Source organism: Cucurbita moschata, unplaced genomic scaffold, assembly GCF_002738365.1.
Source record: "Cucurbita moschata cultivar Rifu unplaced genomic scaffold, Cmos_1.0 Cmo_Scf00048, whole genome shotgun sequence".
NCBI lineage: Eukaryota > Viridiplantae > Streptophyta > Magnoliopsida > Cucurbitales > Cucurbitaceae > Cucurbita > Cucurbita moschata.
This window is the reverse complement of record NW_019268564.1, coordinates 899,394-915,151: the sequence shown is the minus strand read 5'-3', so window position 1 is coordinate 915,151 and position 15,758 is coordinate 899,394. Positions and strand designations below refer to the sequence as shown.

Here is a 15,758-nt window from a genome sequence, read left to right as displayed (position 1 = left end):
GGGGGGGGGGGGGGGGGGGGGTACATCATATTGAAGTTTCGATATTTTCATCATTACTAAGCTTCAAGAACTCGAGACAATACCTTCCCGAGAGACGTTCTTGATGCGAAGGACAGCTTGTGCACTTAAAGGGGAGAGCTTTGATTGACAAAAGTCTTCCCAAGAGCCTTTCTCTGGATCTTCAGGCGTTGTTGTTGGGAGGTCGGTGAACTTCTCGTACACAGATTGCAGCTCCACGAGGAGGATTCGAGCTGCCTCCCTAGACTCGGGAAGCTGGTCACTGAGCTGGGATGCTGCTGTTTGAATCAATTTGTCGATTCCATGTGCTTTTATCCCTTCAACACCCTATCCATAAATATGTGTTATACAAGTGAGCAGAACAGATATGAAAGATTCCAGACATAGGGACAGTGGGAAATCAGACAATGAACAGAACAAGCCAGAAAAACATTTAACAGTAAACATACAGCTGAGCAACATAGGAACAAAACGTTTGACATATCAAAGGCATATACAAAACTATGTTCAATTTTAGACATTCTTTTTCCAGATATCCAAGATCAGAGATATCCAAGATCAGGGCTTGAGAGATCTTGGGAGGAGATGTTGTTTCGCACAACAACGCGGACACTCGATCTAGATGAACACAAAGAACAGTAGAAAGAAAATGCAAGGAGGAATATTGGCTAAAGCTTTATATTGACAGTCGAGAATATAGAGAATACAGAAAGTATATTTTCAAAGCACGGTATATATGGTTCAGTTAACTATATATAGCTTTACCATATATAATCATCTACTATATATAACTATCTACCACAGATGTGTTCTCCTGGGAGATTTAGTACTTCTTTCTGTGCATTTGTCACGATGGCTTTTCATAACTATTCTTTAGGTCTTGTCCTCTCAAACCGGTCCTACTTTTGTTTAGCGAATTTGTGGTCCCTCCTCTTTTCGGACTTTTTTATACACATAAGTTTCTTTTATTTCTTCTCATTGATATCAAGATTTCTCATTAAAAAAATGGGGGTAAGAGTCCAAAACTTCATGAACATAAACAAGGTTCATGCTACGAATGAAGAAGCAAAATCCTCACCAGTCGTGGAACACTTCGACAAAAGCACATTGAAGCCTTGGCTCGAATTCTCGGGTTTCTATTCTTAAGATATGGTTCCAACTTTGGTAACAACAATGCAGGGGAAAACGAAGAAGTCATTGCTACCAGAGCTTTCTCGGCAGCTTCGCACACAAAACGTTTGTCTTGAGAAGCCTTCAGAAGAAGCTGCAACAACTGCACTCCATTGAAGAAGTCATTCATAGCTCAGAAAAGAGATCTCCATTGAAGAAAAATGTAAGATAAAAAAGTTTAAACTCAAACAGTGCAAGTTACAGTTACCATGGGATCTAATGATTCAATCACTTCGTCATTATAAGCAATGAAAATGTCTGCAGATGTCATAAGGGAAGTTTTGCACACAGCACTTCTAGGATTTTTCATTGATTTCACCAAAAGTGAGATCACGTCTCCCCTGCCACCAGAAAGTATAAGAAATAATACAATGAATCGAGTCGAAAAAGAAAAACCAAATGAATCGAGTCACTATTGACGACTTACAGCATATCGAGCATGTCTTCCCTGTGATATATTGCTAGTCTTCTTGTATTATTCAATGCTTCACAAACCGAAACCCAATCTTTTGAGCCTAATCCAGCTAAGAGTGTCTGAAGTTTTAAAATGAGTAAAGATGTAGTCCAAGTTAGGTATATAACGAATCCGAGCATGAATCATCAATGATGATCGACCCAACGACTAAATTTCAGCTGAACAAATCTAGTAATGTTAATACCTGAAGGCTTGACGAAACATCTTCTATATCGGTCAAATTCTCAGATTCGATATATTCTACTTCCGAACTACCAACCTCGGCAACAGGGTTGCTACTTTCACCATTTACTAGAGGCCTGATAGAAGCAGAGCTTTTACTTTTCAGCTCTTCAATGTTCCCATTGGCAGTCTTTATACCTATTCCTTGTTTACTAAGATCCTCTTTACAAGAGCTTTCGTTGTTCCCTTCGAGTCCGGGCATTGAGTTAAGGGCCTTTAGAGCTTCCTCTGACATGGCTGTTGCGATATACGACGCAGAGGGGAAATCTTTTAGAGTACGAAAAACATCAGAAGCTACATATCGAAAAGTAATTAGATTCAATGATATGTTCACTACCTTAGGAATAAGTAAAGTGTATGAAATTTACGTTTATAAAAAGAGTAGATAACGAGCGATTTCGTATTCTAAAAGATTCTGCAATACCAACCCAGATAACAGAATCAAATCCTTGGAAGATCAACCCAGATATGTGGATATGCAACTTGAATTTGAAGCTCATAGCTTGAATCTAGAAAAAAATCTGTGAGATCCCACGTCGATTGGATAGAGGAACGAAGCATTTCTTATAAGGGTGTGGAAACCTCTCTCTAGCAGACGTGTTTTAAAATCTTGAGGGGATGCCAAGAAGGGAAATCCCATAAGAGGACAATATTAGCTAGCAGTGAAATTGGGTGGTATTAAATCATACTCTAATGAAATTCCAGGCTCTATGGTAATATGATATTCACTAACGTCGCTCAATCACTTGATCAACCATCAAAATCATTCTATCATAGCAACTCCTAAACGAAATCGAGAGTGCATCCTGCCCACATCCAGAAGATATCTCTCCTTGCCATCACAACCTCACTCACAAATTACACTCACAACAATCACTATCCCATCTTTGTAAGATCTCACATCGGTTGGAGAGGGGAACGAAGCATTCCTGATAAGGAGGTGAAATCTCTCCCTAACAAACATGTTTTAAAAACCTTGAAAGGAAGCCCGAAAGGGAAAGTTTAAGGAGGACAATATCTGCTAACGGTGTGCTTGGGCTGTTACAAATAGTATTAGAGCCAGACACTGAGCGGTGTGCCAGCGAGGACGCTAGGCTCCCAGGGGAGGTGGATTGTGAGATCCACATCGGTTGGAGAGGGGAACGAAGCATTCCTCATAAGGGTGTGGAAACCTCTCCCTAGCAGACCCATTTTAAAAATCTCGAAAAACACAGTTGGGCTGTTGCAATCTCATTCATCAAAATCCACACAGATGCAAAACCAAATAACTGCAGCAATCACCAGTGATCATAAACCAAAGTTGAAGTATGAACAAACCATAGAGAAAATCAGCAACACATCCAACTAAGATAACAAAACAAAGCTCCAAAATTGTTTACTAGAACTAAAAACGAATAAGATCCAGACCCCCAAAATCAAAAACACCCAAAACCCTCAATTATAAACAACAAATTATAAAAAAGGGGCAAGATCTGAACCATGAACAGATCAAAAATCAGAACCAAACAGTACCAAGTAAACATTTCAATTCAAATTCACATCAGATTCAAGGCCTCAAACTAGAAATCAAACAGAAACCCAGATGAAAAAAACAAGAAATCAAGTAGTTCGAGAAGTACCCAGAGAAAAATGATAGTAAATACGAAGTGGGTAATGGCGATCAAGAGAGGAAGTTGCTGCAAATGATGCGGTGGAAATGGAAGGAGTTAAGAAAGATCAATAACCGGCGAGAGAGTGTGAGTGACGGGAAATGAGAAGAAGAAGAAGAAGCGGAGGTTTTGGCCGGCAGAGGCAGAGGTAGTGCACGTGATGTGACCCCGCCTTCACCCATGGAAATCAATTTACTGTTTCCTTCCTATATTTGTGGATTCCGATCCTCTCCCTCCATTTCTCCTTATTTTTCTCACTCTACCACTTTTTTTTCCCTTATCTCGTTTTCCCAACATTAAGTACATTTTAAAAAAGGTCTAATCTGTCTCCGCTTATGTCTTATTAGTCATAAAATTTAATTTTATATATGATAAATTTGGGAGTTAAAAAAGTTCAATTAAAAAAAAAAGGACAGAGTGTGTATACGAGTTGAGTTGAAAAAATCTTTTAAACAAACTCGAAAATGGGTTGATGACCCGAGCATAGAGTTCATAACCCAACCTAAAAATAGAGGGTTAGGTTGGTTTTCGGGTTATTTTTTTTAATTATTTAAAATACTATTTATCTTTCATACATGTTATATTAATAACTAAAATATCATATAAAGTTCAAATATCAAACATTTATAAGTCATAATGCATAGTTAACATTGACTACAAACGTTAAATATTTTTAATTTTTTGTAAGAGTAGAGTAGGGTTGGGTTGGATTGAAAGTTTTCAGGTTGGTTGGGTTGACTCGACCAAATAAATGTCAACCCAACATACCAAACTTGGAATTTTCGACTTTTCAAAAATCCAACTCAACCAAAACAAAGAAAAAACATAACTCAACCTTTATGGTTCTTATTGGGTTGTATGGGTTGATCAAGTTATTGGATCATATGAACGCCCTTCAAATTATCTCATACGCTCGGAGCATGAAAATATAATATTGTAGAATTTGGAGGCCTTGAAAATAAATTATTGTGGTTGAATCTTTGAGAATTGGATATGATTCAACAACTCCACATGCCTTAGCAAACACAAAATTGTCTCATACTTCAAATTATTACTTTTAAGAGGACCTTTTGGCAATATTCTTATCATAGAAAAAAGATACAATAATATAATATGAATAAATAGAAGGGCTAAATGCCACTTATCTTAGTTGGAGGTTTGTATATATTATTATAAGCTTATGTGTATTTTTTTTAATTCAATTTGTTGTTTTCGTATTTTTGCCCTAGTAATATGAAGAGGGTCTAGCCCTACTCCTATCAAAGTCAGTCATTGGACGGTGCGAGGCACTGATCGAAGTAAAGCTAGACTCTCTCCATAGTAGACACATTTTAAAACCGTGAGACTAACAATGATACGTAATGGGCTAAAACAGACAATATCTATTAACAGTGGGCTTGAGCTGTAATAAATGGTATCAGAGCCGACATTGAGGAGGTATGTCAGCGAGGACGTTGGGCCTCCAAAGAACGTAGATTGATCCTGCATTAGTTAGAGAGGAGATCTTCCCTAGTAAACGTGTTTCAAAACTGTGAGGTTGACGATGATACGTAATGGGTCAAAACAGACAATATCTACCAGCAGTAGGCTTGAGCTATTATAAATGGTATCAGAGTTCGACACTGAAGGGGTATGCCAACGAGGACGTTGAGCCTCCAAAGTGGGTAGATTGATCCTACATTAGTTAGAGAGGAGATCTTCCCTAGTAAACACGTTTCGAAACTGTGAGGCTGATGATGATACGTAACGGGTCAAAACAGACAATGTCTACCAGCGATGGGCTTGAGCTATTATAAATAGTATCAGAGTCCGACATTGAGGGGGTATGCCAGCAAGGACGTTGAGCCTCCAAAGAAGGTAGATTGATCCTACATTAGTTAGAGAGGAGATCTTCCCTAGTAAACGCGTTTCAAAACTATGAGGCTGACGATGATACGTAGTGGGTCAAAACATACAATATCTACCCGCGGTGGCTTGAGCTGTTATAAATTGTATCAGAGTCCGACACTAAGAGGGTATGCCAGCAAGGACGTTGAGGCTCCAAAGAAGGTAGATTAATCCTACATTAGTTAGAGAGGAGATCTTTCCTAGTAAGCACGTTTCAAAACTGTGAGGCTGACGATGATACGTAACGGGCCAAAGCGGACAATATCTCCTAGTGGTGGACTTAAACGAAGAACGAACAGGCACATTGAATTTGATTGATTGTGTTGGATTTTTGTTGGCCATTCCAAGCTTTATATCTAATGGACCCATTGCCACAAATGGCCACTCTTTAAGTGTCGGTGCGAGCTGCCCGTGTAGCTTATTTATGTTATTAATTAATGTGTATTATATTATATGATATGGTTCTTATTATTATTATTATTATTATTATTATTATTATTATATGTCTTATGTGCATGTGTTCGTTGTATTAATTTAAATTCATAGATGCCAACGCTATGTTCGTCTTTTTTAAGAATCTTGTCTCTTGGTTCCCTCACAAGGTTTTATTTATTACTTTGTTTAAATTTAATTTTCATATTTTCGATAGTTCTTAAACGACTCATTTAGGTTATTTTAGTGTTTTCTTCATGTAGCGGGAATGTGATAGAGGACTGGTCGGGCGAGTGTCTTTCTCAAGTAACTATGACCCATAGTGTAAGTGTCAATGTAAGATCCCACATCGGTTGGAGATGAGAACGAAACATTCCTTGTGAGATTGTGGAAATCTCTTTCTAATAGATACGGCTGACGACGATACGTAACGGGTTGAAGCAGACATATTTACTAATGGTGGGTTTGAGTTGTTACAGACAATGATGGTTTCGGCTCTCTCCTGCATGACTCGTACGTCTTGGCTTTGATCAACGATATGTGCTCTCTCACACGCAACACTATTGTCAACATCTTCTTAATTCTTCCCCTCTCTTCGTATGTTTGGAAGTCACTACGACCGTTATGGTTTATAACTAAGAGCTCGTGAATTGAGTCAATCACGTTTATTAGAAATGAACAATAGAGTAGCTCTACCAATCAAAACTCATCTATTGTACTCGGTCGTTTAAATCAAATCTCCATTTTGGTACAACAAGAAAGTTTATGCCCTAGTGAGACTTGTGACCAGAAAGAGAGTCGGGGACTGAGGAGGAGGTAGAGGAGGCTGAGTCATTTGATAAAAATGGAAGGCTCTTCGTATTAGAAAATGCTCAATAAAATAAAACGAAACAATGGACTTGCAATGTAACAACCTAAATTCACTGCTAGTAGATATTGTTCGCTTTGACCTGTTACGTATCACTATCAGTCTCACGATTTTAAAACGCGTATATTAAGGAGAGGTTTCCACACTCTTATAAAAAATGTTTTGTTCTCATCTCTTGTAGACATGCGAGATCTCACATTGAAATACCATGGGAGGGTTATCAAATATATGTATTAGCTTAAGATAAAGGATTAAATTATAAATTAAATTTTATAATTTAACATTTAAGGAAAAACATCCATTTTTAATTGGCGCCTAATCACCATGGGCAATTACGTCATTTTCCAAGTAACGTAGCGGTCTAGTTGCCGGAATACAAAGGCATTCAAGGTAACCTGCCGTACTCGCCAAGACGGCGAGGTAAAAACACGCGCCGTCGAAATGGCCGTCAGCGTCGACCACGGTAATTCACATTTACATTAGTAATTTTTTCCAGTAATTTTTTTTTTCTTTTTTAACGAAAGGGTAAAACTGAAGAACCAGGGGCAAAAAGAAAAAAAGGTCGGTCTCTTCGATACGGTCCGGTTCTGTTATTGGCCACAGTTTCTTCCGTTCCCCTCATCTTCCATTTCTCAAACCAAAAACCAAAACGGAACCACCAAAACCACCAAAACCCTCAAATCTCCGCCGTTGATTCCTGTCACATTCACCGGAATATCCCACCTGAGCTATGGTACCTTCCTTCATCTTTTTCTTCAATCACTTCTCTTCTGAATCCCTTCTTGGATGATGGAACTCGCCGATTCCAGCGACGAACACCACCTCAAGGACCATCCCAACCCCATTGACTCCACCACCACCCGCTCCGGTATCGGCATCGATCTCAACGAGATCCCTTCCCCTTCTTCTTTCTCTGAAAATCTATCGAATACTTTCGACGTCGTCCGTTCCTTCCATGACAACCCTCCGCCGCCTGATGGCGGCCCGGCCGATGTCCCTCGCGGGCTTCGTGGCTCCGTCTGTGGCTTGTGCGGTCAGCCGGAGGTGCACGGTCATGTGGTAGTGTGCGACGGATGCGAGCGGGGGTTTCATTTGGCTTGCGCCCGAATGCGGGGGGTTCAGGCGTTGAATTTCGAGGATTGGGTATGTGAGGACTGTTTTGGCAGCGGGGTGAAGAGTAAGCGGTGGCCGCTTGGAGTTAAGTCGAAGCAGCTGTTGGATATTAACGCTTCTCCGCCGAGTGATGGTGATGCTTGTGGCGAGGATGGTGAGGAATTGCCGGGTTTCAGGTATGGGGTTTTTTGTGGGTGAAATGGGGAAGAGAAGGTGTAGTTTCTTTTGGTTATCGATTAGCTAACTGCTGTCAGTTTTTGGAGCACTTTTTCTTTGGGGTTTCCACTCCACAAGAACTTTGAGTTGGAAAGTTTACATATTAGGGAAATTTAGTTGGTAGTCATTGTCGTTTTGAGTGTTAAAATGTTGGAAGATTAGTGCTTCACACGTAATACGATAGAATATGTCAGTGATTATAGATTGCAGGTTTAGTAAATCTCTTAGAAATAGTGACTGTAACACTCACATAAATCATATGTTTAGTTTTTATGCTCGGAGTTTGCTGGCTCACTCTGCTTCCATAATTATACAGCAAAGTACGTCCCATTAGCATGTTTCTGGGTCAAAGAATGTGTACTCAGATCCTGTTTTGCTAGTCTGCATGTGTTCTGGTAATGTTTTGTTTTTCCGTAGCTGTTGTGAAGATGAGCTAAATTATATTTATTGTGCCTTGCAAGCTTCCTAATTTTAGGAAGAGCAAACTTTATATAGCAAGGGCTGTGAATCTGAGCCATTTAATCCCAAACATCTTGACTGTGGGGAAATTAGTTAGTTATTTTCAAGTTACTCTGCCACGTCCAAGAGAAACTGTGAGCCAGTTAAATGTGGTTTCTTGTCCTATGATCTTTGCTGAAGGGGATAAAATGGGCTGCGAAGCATAATGTGTAGGCTTAGCTCATAATGTGTATTTGCATCAGCTGTTTGCTCGTCTCACATAATTCGCCATTTCATATCTCCATGTTAGTCTTCTACACTATGCATTGGAGGATGCCTTACTCTTATCTATGCAGTGGTATTATGTGTTTCTCATCTATCTAATTTTGAAGATATGTATGTTTGGCAATTAGGATTGACTTTATCTCCTGAGATCAAACTAATATTTAGTAACGTGATTCATTAATTTTTTTGGGATAAGAAATTTACTTCCATTTTAATTTTTTCTTTTTCTAGAAAGCATGCTGCAGAAGATAATTCTTTTCGTGGTACTTCCTTTTGCCCATCTGCGAAACATAGAAACCTGATACATTTGGGGAATGGATATGGTCTTCAAAGAACTTCAGATATTGTGAAAAACAAAGTTAAAATGGGTTTAGAAGATATATTGCAGCAGACACAAGTCATGGGAAGAAGCTTAGATGTGGATTTGGGCTCTCCTTTAGGAAGTTGTAGGAGTGGTAGGGGCACATCAGTTAAATTGTCATCGCAAAATACTAGTGAAGTCTTCTTGCAGGCGCTTAGAGAGTTTGTTTCTGAGAGACATGGTGTGTTGGAGGAAGGATGGTGTGTAGAGATTAAACAGTCAGTCGACAGCTGTGAACTTTATGCTATTTACCAAGCACCTGATGGGAAGACTTTTAGTTCAGTCTATGAAGTTGCTTGTCATCTTGGGTTGTTGTCTTCTATGCAACCCAAAGCAAGAAGACAAGGTTCATTACCTTTTTCTGGAAAGTCTTATATACCAAAAAGAAGAAAGCCTACCAAATCTTCGGTTGCCAATGGGTCTGTTGATAACAACGGAAGTTTGAATAATGATCGATGTAAGGGGTTCTTGTGTGACCGTCAAAGCCCGTCTGTTGTTGTGGAAGAGAATGGAGGTTCCATTTCATCACACTGTTACGTATGTGTTCTAGTAATTTATGTTTATTCTTTATGCATCTCTAACCTTTCCCTATATTGCCTGTGTACTGATTCTGTCATTAAATGAATCATTTATTGCTATTTTCCTTGCTGATTTTTGGCCTGTTTTACTGCATAGAAAGGGTTTCCTCTTCAGTTTGAAGACTTCTTTGTTCTTTCTGTGGGAGAAATTGATGTACGGCAGTCATATCATGATGTTACCCGGGTTTATCCAATAGGTTTTCGATCTTGTTGGCATGACAAAGTTACTGGTTCTCTTTTTATTAATGAAGTGCTAGATGGCGGTGATTCTGGACCCCTTTTTAAGGTTAGGAGGTGTGCGTGCTCTGATTTTCCAATTCCAGTGGGATCAACTGTCCTCTCCAGGGGAAAAAGTGAGTATTTTTCTGTTGAGCAAAATGAAGAAGATGGGTTGACTAATAATGGAAGCGATGAGAACTTACCGATGATTCTCTCAGACCTTTATCCACCGAATGAAGATGATATTTTGTCTTGTCTTGGTATTTGTTCTGATGGAGCTTTTAATGTTCAGATGCAAAATGGACAGCATAATGAAGCAAGTTCCATTGGAAAGTCTGGAAACCTCTCAAATTATATGTATTTGAGAGATGAAATTGGTGAGATTTCAGTTGAAGATACTTCATCATCAGCAGCATGGAAACGAATGTCACATGATTTGATTAAAGCATGCTCTGAGTTATGCAACCAGAAAAGTACTTTCAAATTCTGCTGTGATCACGTGGGCGATGAACAGAGTTTTCTTGGCCATTGTAGAATTAGTGTCAATAGTGATCTGAACTCTAGATTAGCAAAATTTTGTGGTTTTCCAAGTTTTACCCTCATCCGATCTGTGGTTGATGTTGAGAACGAGCTCTGTAGTTTGCCTGATGAACTTGAAAAGTGGCTGGACCAGGATAGATTTGGGTTAGACATGGAATTTGTGCAAGAAATACTTGAAAACATTCCACAAATTCAATCCTGTTCAAGATATCAGTTTGTAAATAAGAGAATAGATAGTATGACTTTGCCAACAGTTGAAAATGGTGTCTTAGAGGTTCAGAAATTTGATGGAGAAGAATGTAAAGAAGATGAGCCACTGAGTTTTCTGTTTAGAAGATTGAAAAAAGGCAAGTTGGTTAGTGATGGCAACGCCAATGACAAGAATCCTCCTCCTGGGAAGCTTTTGTGCATGCATATTCCTCCTGAACTTACTGGCGATGTTTACCAGGTATATGCTGGATTTTTTTTTTATTTGAGATAATGTAAGTTTTTTTTTTTAATTTTTTAGTTTGGACATATAATCTCATTTCCTTGGTATGAAACCTTTAGTTGTTATCTTATTGACCCAGGTTTGGGATTTCTTTTCTCGTTTTCATGAGAACTTGGGTCTTGAAGAGGCCTTGTCTCTTGAGGAACTTGAGGAAGATCTTTTCAATCTGCGGGGTGATGGGGATAATATCCTCCAAACTTCTGAGAGTGAATTTGAGAAAGACCAGTTGATAAACTCTCTTAACACCGAGTGCTCAAATGGCCGAGTACCCTCAAAATTGAATGCTAATGGAGATCTACATGCATTTATACAAATGGAAACAAGGGTGATGAATGAGGTATCTGAAGGTAAACTAGCTACCTCAGCAGACAGCAGATGCATGGGTGCAGCTTTAACAAAAGCTCACACTTCTCTGTTAAGAGTGCTAATTACGGAGCTTCAATCCAAGGTAGCTGCTCTTGTGGATCCAAATTTTGATTCTGGAGAGTCAAAACCAAAACGAGGAAGGAAAAAGGATGTGGATAGTGCAACTTCTATTAGGAAAACGAAGCTGAATTTGCTCCCTCTCAATGAACTAACATGGCCTGAATTAGCCCGCCGATACATCTTGGCTGTCTTATCCATGGATGGTAATCTTGAGTCAGCTGAAGTAACTGCTCGTGAAAGTGGAAGAGTATTTCGATGTCTACAAGGAGATGGTGGTGTGCTTTGTGGCTCTCTCACGGGAGTGGCTGGGATGGAAGCAGATGCATTTGTAAGACAGCTTTTAGTTCTTTTAAATCTTTTATTGAGCATGTAGACTCACATTTGCGCCATCCTTTATTTCCAGTTTTTATTTATGCTTAACTATGGTACCCAATGCTGATTTTCCCTTCTGAAATTCACCACATTTTTAATTTGTAAGGAAAGATGATACATGTAGTCTCCCACCACAGCACTATGGTTTGTATTTGATGATGAGTCTGATTATATTTCTTAAATTGAAAGAAAGTCCAGAAGTCACACGATTACCATTTTAAGCTTCTATGTTGGGTTGGTATTTTAAGGAGTTATCATGGGCAAGGGCATAGTTAGGCTGATATTTGAAAGTCTTGGCTTCCTTCGGTAACAATGCTAAAAACTTAATTTTCATTTTGAATTGGGTATGAGGTTACTGTTGAGGATTTTTATTTGGCAGGGAAAATGTTTTCTATGTTTGTTATTATATACCGGATACATATTCTTATGAGATGAAGGGATGTTGTGCGAGTTCACTGATAGTAATAACTTTGAAGTGTATAATTAGTTGGAAGGCAGCGGCCACATGAATTATATTTTCCTTGAATTCCACTGGAGCAGTCTGGTCTGAAAATTTAGTTTGAGGCTGCACTTACTGAAGCTCAAAATTTAGGATTGTTTTTTTCAAAATTATAAAAAACACCTTTTCCTTCTAAGAAACTATGTTTACTGTCCTGTCATACCTGTCTGCAAAGTGGGTGGGTTTGTGGGGTTCATCTTCGTACATTAAAACTAAGATGGACAACATTTTCAACATCTAACTACTTTGTTGTGATCATGTTAATATCTAGACAGTATGTTGTCTTGAACCATTGGCATGTACATTTTCCCTCGTTAAATAGTTCTTTTGTTTCTACATGTTAGACTAATTCTCCCTCCTGATCTATTCTTTTTTTGGTTCACACTAATAATTGTTATTTCCAGTTTCTGGCTGAGGCTACAAACCAAATATATGGATCGTTAAATAGAGAAAAGCATGTTATTACATTAGAAGAGGAAGACTCTGATGCCACCGGTGGTTGTGAGAAGGTGCTGGCGACTGATGGTAAGATGCCAGAGTGGGCACAAGTGCTAGAACCTGTTAGAAAGTTACCTACAAATGTGGGGACTAGAATTAGGAAGTGTGTTTATGATGCTTTGGAGAGGGATCCACCAGAATGGGCGAAAAAGATATTGCAACATTCAATTAGTAAGGAAGTTTACAAGGGCAATGCATCAGGACCTACAAAGGTGCCATTTTATTTCTTCTCTGCCTTTTTTTTATATCTTTTAAACTTCGATTGGATAAGAAGATTTTCATTAAGTAATGAATAGACTATTTTATAACTTTTTGGTTTATGAATTTTTAATAAGAAAATTAATTAATGAATAGAAACAAAAGTTCTTAAAAGAAATCTCCCGTTGAGTGACAAAAACTAAAATAACCTAGATATGAGTTATTTATTCAATTTTTATTTTTATTTTTATTTTTAAGATGAAAGAATGTACAACCGTATAAAAAAATGGCCTTAGGAGTTCCAAACTACCAACCTAGAAAGCCCCCAATAACGTCAAATACCCTCAATAATGTCAAAAAAAGCTTCGGGAGGGTCGAAGATGAAGGATATAGTACTAAAATTGAATACCGAGCTGAATAAGTCATTTCCAAAACACCAGAGTGAGTAAGCCAAGTCAAGCCGTATGAAGTTGAAGGGAGGGCGCACGCAGGTTGTGCGTTAGGCATCCGGGCCATGTGTTGCCAGTTGGGCTGAATAGTCACGGTCATGCTTGTTCAGGGTGTATTGCCCGTGACCACATGCTTGTTGCATGATAAACCACCCGTGTTATACTACTTTATTGCTTTCATGATGTATAGCTTCTTATTGTATTTCCTAAGAGTATGATGTTTCGACAAAATCATGTCTATGCCTAGTAGACTAAAAATGTCTCAAATTTACTATAGGGAGATTGTAAAAGACTTTCCCAATTTGTTAAAGGGAAGCATACAAATAGGTAGCAAAATGATTAGATGACTTACACCCCGATATAACATAATAAATGAGTAAATCAAAAAATTATAAAAGGATTATTCTAGGCTTTCGATTTTTGGTCATAATAATATGCCAGTGTTTGCTGTTTACATTATCTGGAAAGATTCAAACAGATAATTTGTGTATATGCCACTGTATACTTTTTCGTCTTTCTCAATAATAGCTCAAATTATTATTAGAAAACAGATAATCCGTGGAAAACATTCTTGCGGCTCTTTTTCTTTTACTTCAGGAATTTGTCGTTCTTTGTTGAATGTAGTCTACTTTTTTTCAAATTTATTTGTACTTTTTCGTTATTTTGTTCGTTTGTAATTTTCTTTGTATGCTTGTTTCTGTTCTACAGAAAGCTGTTCTTTCATTACTATCAGATATATGTGGTGATGGCTTGCCTCAAAATGTTGAAAAACGAAGCAAGAGAAGAACTACTATTTCGTTATCAGATATTGTGATGAAGCAATGTCGAATTGTATTACGCCGTGCTGCTGCTGCAGATGATGAAAAAGTCTTCTGCAACTTGCTTGGCAGGAAATTGATGGCTTTAAGTGATAACGATGATGAAGGGCTTCTTGGGCCACCAGCCATGGTTTCTAGGCCGTTGGACTTCCGGACTATTGATTTGAGATTGGCTTCTGGGTCTTATGGTGGATCACATGAAGCGTTTCTTGAGGATGTTCAGGAGGTTTGTTTTTGTTCTTTAATCAGAAACTGTTGTATTAGTGTCCTGTTGCATATCTTTGCCTACAGTTCATGTTGCTTCGTAATATACTTTATAATTTATGATGAATGCCAAAGAAAAACAATCATATAGCAATGGGATTTGTACGAGGTTGACAAGAAATTTGTCCGTGTATACCCACTTATTTAGAAGAAAAACCATTGATAATAATAGCCTTCAGTCCACCTTTTTTAACAGATAAATCAAGGTCAAATATTTCTAATGTATGCCTGATGGAATTCCATGCGTTCCAAATTCCATGACAAGGAAACATATATTATGTGCAGATATGTTGATCGTGTACCAACATTTTCATACATGTATTATGAAATAGGATGGTGTAGATTTATTTTCTTATCAATTAATTTCTCACCATGACAATTTCATGAGATAAATATATATATTCTCTTTTGTTAAGGATTTATGGTTTCAGTAAAGATAGGAGGTGATGCAATTTAGGTCAACTTTTGTGGGTGAGCTTATGTATGATTAAAATAAAACGAATTGTGTCCGTGAGACTTTAAAAGTGTATTCCAAAGGAGAAGTTGTTGAGTGGCAATGAAACAGGCTCCTGCTTGTTTTAGGACTTAGGAGCATTGATAAGCGATCTTGTGATTTAAGCCATGTATAGATGCTGTAGTATATGGTTCTTTGTCCTCGAAATAATGTACACCATTTTTTTGTAATAAGAAACAAGTATTATAAACACAATACAGATTGCGCACCCGTTTTTATTCCTTTGGCTTGTGGCTCTAGCTCACTCCTATCTAAGAAGTTTATTGGTATTGATGGTTGATATCCCCTTGCAGCTCTGGAACAACCTGCGCTATGCTTATGGTGATCAATCTGATTTGGTTGAATTAGTTGAGACATTATCCAGGAATTTTGAGACTCTGTATGAAAATGAGGTATGACAGCCTTTTGTTCTCACTTTTTTCCTCTCTTCACAATTTTAACGTGTTTATATTTCTACAGTGGTGTACCAGTAGTTGCGATGCATAAGATGTCTGTTTACCACTTTTTTCATGATTGGAAGAACGTGCAGCCCAATGTTTTAACGCTAGAGTTCAATTTTTTTATTTAAAAACCTTTGATTTTCTTATATTTATTTAGAAGGAATATTTTGCTGGGCATGAATAAAAATCTTTGAGGAAAGCATTTATTCTTTTGCCATCTCTCAAGCCAAAAAGATCGCCAAAATACTCCTGTTGGCAAAAAAAAAAAAAAAAAAAAAAAAAAAAAAAAAAAAAAAAAAAAAAAAAAAAAAAAAAAAAA

At 38.1% G+C, this 15,758-nt stretch overlaps 2 protein-coding genes across 5 annotated transcripts in view; one reads left to right on the top strand and one right to left on the bottom strand.

Moving 5' to 3' along the window:
- The window catches only part of LOC111435255, a 4,475-nt gene extending 684 nt beyond the window's left edge, over positions 1 to 3,791 (bottom strand). For 2 of the 4 annotated variants that reach the window (XM_023072676.1, XM_023072678.1), the window contains exons 1-6: positions 3,505 to 3,790; positions 1,848 to 2,122; positions 1,616 to 1,722; positions 1,397 to 1,529; positions 1,097 to 1,291; positions 22 to 345 (exon numbers count right to left, since the gene is read on the bottom strand). In XM_023072676.1, coding sequence (XP_022928444.1) covers positions 64 to 345; positions 1,097 to 1,291; positions 1,397 to 1,529; positions 1,616 to 1,722; positions 1,848 to 2,120 — 990 coding nt within the window. In that variant the 5' untranslated portion in view covers positions 2,121 to 2,122; positions 3,505 to 3,790 and the 3' untranslated portion in view covers positions 22 to 63. Of the gene's footprint in view, positions 1 to 21; positions 346 to 1,096; positions 1,292 to 1,396; positions 1,530 to 1,615; positions 1,723 to 1,847; positions 2,180 to 3,504 lie in introns of all 4 variants that reach the window. The other 2 variants (XM_023072677.1, XM_023072679.1) reach the window with 2 other exon arrangements.
- Positions 3,792 to 7,294: 3,503 nt separating this feature from the next.
- The window catches only part of LOC111435067 (methyl-CpG-binding domain-containing protein 9-like), a 14,427-nt gene continuing 5,963 nt past the window's right edge, over positions 7,295 to 15,758 (top strand). Inside the window, exons 1-7 of the mRNA XM_023072396.1 lie at positions 7,295 to 8,010; positions 9,005 to 9,671; positions 9,810 to 10,919; positions 11,041 to 11,715; positions 12,663 to 12,968; positions 14,112 to 14,447; positions 15,293 to 15,391. Coding sequence (XP_022928164.1) covers positions 7,508 to 8,010; positions 9,005 to 9,671; positions 9,810 to 10,919; positions 11,041 to 11,715; positions 12,663 to 12,968; positions 14,112 to 14,447; positions 15,293 to 15,391 — 3,696 coding nt within the window. The 5' untranslated portion in view covers positions 7,295 to 7,507. The remainder of the gene's footprint in view (positions 8,011 to 9,004; positions 9,672 to 9,809; positions 10,920 to 11,040; positions 11,716 to 12,662; positions 12,969 to 14,111; positions 14,448 to 15,292; positions 15,392 to 15,758) is intronic.